The 5,069-nt window shown below is 42.3% G+C and overlaps 1 protein-coding gene across 1 annotated transcript in view; it reads left to right on the top strand.

Annotated features, from left to right (window-relative positions):
* The window catches only part of LOC111196884 (uncharacterized), a 7,480-nt gene extending 3,552 nt beyond the window's left edge, over positions 1 to 3,928 (top strand). The window contains exons 6-10 of the mRNA XM_049480991.1: positions 1,348 to 1,419; positions 1,557 to 1,628; positions 2,108 to 2,155; positions 2,358 to 2,414; positions 3,683 to 3,928. Of these exons, the coding sequence (XP_049336948.1) occupies positions 1,348 to 1,419; positions 1,557 to 1,628; positions 2,108 to 2,155; positions 2,358 to 2,405 (240 nt within the window). The 3' untranslated portion in view covers positions 2,406 to 2,414; positions 3,683 to 3,928. The remainder of the gene's footprint in view (positions 1 to 1,347; positions 1,420 to 1,556; positions 1,629 to 2,107; positions 2,156 to 2,357; positions 2,415 to 3,682) is intronic.
* Positions 3,929 to 5,069: the final 1,141 nt, after the last annotated feature.

Here is a 5,069-nt window from a genome sequence, read left to right as displayed (position 1 = left end):
GGAGTTGTAGTGAGGGCTGATAATAGTGGGTGCAGGTGAATTATGGGAATTGTAGTGAGGGCTGATAATAGTGGGTGCAGGTGAATTATGGGAGTTGTAGTGAGGGCTGATAGTGGGTGCAGGTGAATTATGGGAGTTGTAGTGAGGGCTGATAATAGTGGGTGCAGGTGAATTATGGGAGTTGTAGTGAGGGCTGATAATAGTGGGTGCAGGTGAATTATGGGAGTTGTAGTGAGGGCTGATAATAGTGGGTGCAGGTGAATTATGGGAGTTGTAGTGAGGTCTGATAATAGTGGGTGCAGGTGAATTATGGGAGTTGTAGTGAGGGCTGATAATAGTGGGTGCAGGTGAATTATGGGAGTTGTAGTGAGGGCTGATAATAGTGGGTGCAGGTGAATTATGGGAGTTGTAGTGAGGGCTGATAATAGTGGGGGCAGGTGAATTATGGGAGTTGTAGTGAGGGCTGATAATACTTGGTGCAGGTGAATTATGGGAGTTGTAGTGAGGTCTGATAATAGTGGGTGCAGGTGAATTATGGGAGTTGTAGTGAGGTCTGATAATAGTGGGTGCAGGTGAATTATGGGAGTTGTAGTGAGGGATGATAATAGTGGGTGCAGGTGAATTATGGGAGTTGTAGTGAGGGATGATAATAGTGGGTGCAGGTGAATTATGGGAGTTGTAGTGAGGTCTGATAATAGTGGGTGCAGGTGAATTATGGGAGTTGTAGTGAGGTCTGATAATAGTGGGTGCAGGTGAATTATGGGAGTTGTAGTGAGGGATGATAATAGTGGGTGTAGGTGAATTATGGGAGTTGTAGTTAGGGATGATAATAGTGGGTGCAGGTGAATTATGGGAGTTGTAGTGAGGGATGATAATAGTGGGTGCAGGTGAATTATGGGAGTTGTAGTGAGGGATGATAATAGTGGGTGTAGGTGAATTATGGGAGTTGTAGTTAGGGATGATAATAGTGGGTGCAGGTGAATTATGGGAGTTGTAGTGAGGGATGATAATAGTGGGTGTAGGTGAATTATGGGAGTTGTAGTGAGGGCTGATAATAGTGGGTGCAGGTGAATTATGGGAGTTGTAGTGAGGGATGATAATAGTGGGTGTAGGTGAATTATGGGAGTTGTAGTGAGGGTCTGATAATAGTGGGTGCAGGTGAATTATGGGAGTTGTAGTGATGGATGATAATAGTGGGTGTAGGTGAATTATGGGAGTTGTAGTGAGGTGAATTGTGGGTATGAATTCTTAAGCTATCATGGGAAATGCTAAAAGATGTTACACCTGTCCCATGAGTTTTGGCATGTGAATGTGTTAGCAGGTGTAACAGTGCTGTGTGATTTGCAGGTGATGCCGCTGCTGGTTCTGTTGCCACAGGCTAATGTAGCAGGTAACGGGCAGCCAGCCCCGCCCCTCCAGGTAACCCCACCCAACCAGACAGACCGGTTCACACACACACGTACTTTCACACACCTTCACACCGCAAAACGTTAGTCACTTAACAATGTGGCTTACTGTGTGTGTGTGTGTGTGTGTGTGTGTGTGTGTTGCCTCAGTTAATTCCTTTATCTGGGCTGAACCTCCAGCAGGGCGGCGCTGCAGCTGCAGCAGGAAAAGCTCGAGTGAAGGTAGTGTAACTATTACAGAATATTATATATATATTTTTAAGTGGTCTCTTGTTTTTTACAGAGATGTACAGCTTTGAAATTAAATAAGATTCCACTTAAAAATGATGAGTGTCTTTGATTTTACTAAATTAAAAACCTCTGGAATATAATCAAGAGGAAGATGGATGATCACAAACCATCAAACCACCAAACTGAACTGCTTGAATTTTTACACCAGGAGTAAAGCAGCATAAAGTTATCCAAAAGCAGTGTGTAAGACTGGTGGAGGAGAACATGATGCCAAGAGCTGTATATATCTTTTTTTTATATACCATCGTTTAAACCATCTTGATAAGTAATAATAGCTGCTCTTTGCTGGGGGACCTGAGCACTGAAGAATTATCTGGTATAAGGACAGTCAGTCCGATTGTGATTTGATGAGATGAGGGTGGTTGACATGGTTTTATTTGGTGTTGATTTGGTATTTTCTGTTTCTGTAGCACTCTGTCAGTAACTGGTTGTTACGTCCTGCAGAAGACGTTACTACGGTAAACACTCCCTCTTACCCTTACACACAGTAATACTCATAATACCACCTTTCTTACACAAAATTTCCATTCCACCTTTAAAAAGCATTTAAGGTGGAATTATAAGTTTAAAAGAAACTACATATATTTAAAGTGGAATGTATAAGACAGGTTGAAGTAATAACTTTAATTTATTTCTATTTGTTGATTTGTTTTTTGGTAGGTGACCCAAAGTCCATCGGCTTCAGTTTCTGCTGCTGCTGATTTTTAAAACTTCCCGGTAAAACTTTTCAAGCATCGTCTAATTAAGCCTTACCTAACCTAGCCTAGCCTAGCATAACTTAGTGTTGTGTCTTCTTGTCTCTTTTGGACTCCTCTTTGGGTGTTCTTGGAAGGCTGTTGTTTCTTGAAATAAAACTCAGTGCACACTGTCCTCTTAACCGGAATAAATATTTATTTCAATCAGAAGCAAAGTGTGGGAGAGAGCTTGTCAATTCTCTGTGTCCCAGGTTTCTCTCTCTCTCCCAGTCTTGTGGTCTAAACCGTTTAAATAGTCCCTCACAGTCACTCCTATAGCTCTCATACCTAAAGAATTCCAACCGCCCTATTTACAGCTTTACCATATATGTAAATATGACCTTTTGAGAAGCGGCATGTTGTTTACCTGAAACCACTTGTGACATGCCAATCATGTATAGAAATGGACTTCTCAAAATAGTTTAGCTGGACACATGAACTTCTCTGGGCTAAAGGCCTCTCAAACAAGAAGTGATAAACATCCATAGTACAGAATACACCTCATTAGCTTAGCCTAGCCTTGCCTAACCTAGCCTATCCTAGCCTATTCTAGCCTAACCTAACCTAAACTAACCTAACCTAACCTAAACTAGCCTAACCTAACCTAGCCTAACCTAACCTAGCCTAACCTAACCTAGCCTAGCCTAACCTAACCTAGCCTAACCTAACCTAGCCTAGCCTAACCTAACCTAACCTAAACTAGCCTAACCTAACCTAACCTAAACTAGCCTAACCTAACCTAGCCTAACCTAACCTAACCTAGCCTAACCTAACCTAGCCTAACCTAACCTAGCCTAGCCTAACCTAACCTAACCTAAACTAGCCTAACCTAACCTAACCTAAACTAGCCTAACCTAACCTAGCCTAACCTAACCTAGCCTAACCTAACCTAACCTAAACTAGCCTAACCTAACCTAACCTAGCCTAACCTAACCTAAACTAGCCTAACCTAACCTAACCTAGCCTAGCCTAGCCTAACCTAACCTAACCTAAACTAGCCTAACCTAACCTAACCTAAACTAGCCTAACCTAACCTAGCCTAACCTAACCTAACCTAAACTAGCCTAACCTAACCTAACCTAAACTAGCCTAACCTAATTTAACCTAACCTAAACTAGCCTAGCCTAACCTAACCTAAACTAGCCTAGCCTAGCCTAACCTAATTTAACCTAACCTAAACTAACCTAACCTAGCCTAACCTTAGTGCAAAAGCTCCACGCAGGTTTAGTTTAATTTTGGTCTGATCTGCAGGTTTTCAGCAGCAGGACGAACAAACACACGGGACCCGCCCCACCGCCTGCCTGACCCGGCCCACCGCCCGCCTGACCCGGCCCACCGCCCGCCTGACCCGGCCCACCGCCCGCCTGACCCGGCCCACCGCCCGCCTGACCCGGCCCACCGCCCAGTCTGTTCTGCTGCTGGATCCAGTTCTGATTATTTTAACCCAGACCTTCATTTATTTACCTGTCTGATCTAATAAAGCTCTAATTAACTCTAGTCTGATCTTTCATTTATACACTCAAAACACCAAACACCAACCAAACACCAACTAAACAAACTTAATCACATTCACACTGTTAACACCAAACACCAACCAAACACGGACTCTGCTGAGGATCTGAGGAGGATAAAACTCTGCATTAACAGATGATATACAGTTACTATCTGAAGAATAAAGGGGTGGAGCTACAGAAGGGGGTTTCTGATAAAGTGGCCAGGTGTAATATAAGGTAATATAAGTGTAATAAATAATCAGGTGACACAATAATCTCCTTTAACCCCGCCAGGCGTGTGAGTATTTATGAGGTTATTATGCATTTGTGAGTGAGGTGTGTGTGTGTGTGTTATTGGGTGTGTGTTATTGTGTGTGTGTTATTGTGTGTGGGTGTGTGTGTGTGTGTTCAGGCGTGTTCAGACGGGGATCTGAACTTTCCGGATCAGAGTTTAGACGTTGAGTTCGGATCAGCTGTTCCGTAAACAACATTCCAGCAGTACAGAGTTCAGCGCAGTTCAGACTGAACAAAGTGCAGCGCCTCTGCTGGCCGCTTTCAGCACAACATGTAGTTTATGATTCAGTACATCTCTTTTTTGTATAAAGTAAAAAACAAAATCATATTTATAAAATCTGAGTAAAAGAAAAGTTCTATCCAATCAGAACAGTGGGATCTAACCACGGAATAAAACAATAATATGGAGTGGGCGGAGCTTAAACACAACACTAAATTAACCACTTCTGACACCAATCTTTACATCTAAACTAATAACTGTTGATCCGAACTTTAAATTAATACAGAACTGCATCAAATAATATAAAAAAAACAAATAGCGATATAAAAAAAATTATAATATTGATACATAAAAATCTAGATATTTTCACAGCCTTAATTAGAAGGCGGGTCTACGCTTCAGAATTCAGTGATTGACAGGCTTGGCTGGAAGAGGCCAGTCATTAGAAGCAGTAAGATAGTTGAGCTGTAGTTAATCAATAACCCTGATCTGTAGTATTGTGCTCTGTAGTATTAGTGCTTGTTGTTATTAGTGCTCTGTAGTATTGGTGCTCTGTAGTATTGGTGCTCTGTAGTATTGGTGCTCTGTAGTATTGGTGCTCTGTAGTATTGGTGCTCTGAGGTATTGGTGC

Source organism: Astyanax mexicanus, chromosome 7, assembly GCF_023375975.1.
Source record: "Astyanax mexicanus isolate ESR-SI-001 chromosome 7, AstMex3_surface, whole genome shotgun sequence".
NCBI lineage: Eukaryota > Metazoa > Chordata > Actinopteri > Characiformes > Acestrorhamphidae > Astyanax > Astyanax mexicanus.
The sequence above is the reverse complement of the archived record's forward strand: the minus strand, read 5'-3'. Positions and strand labels throughout refer to the sequence as shown.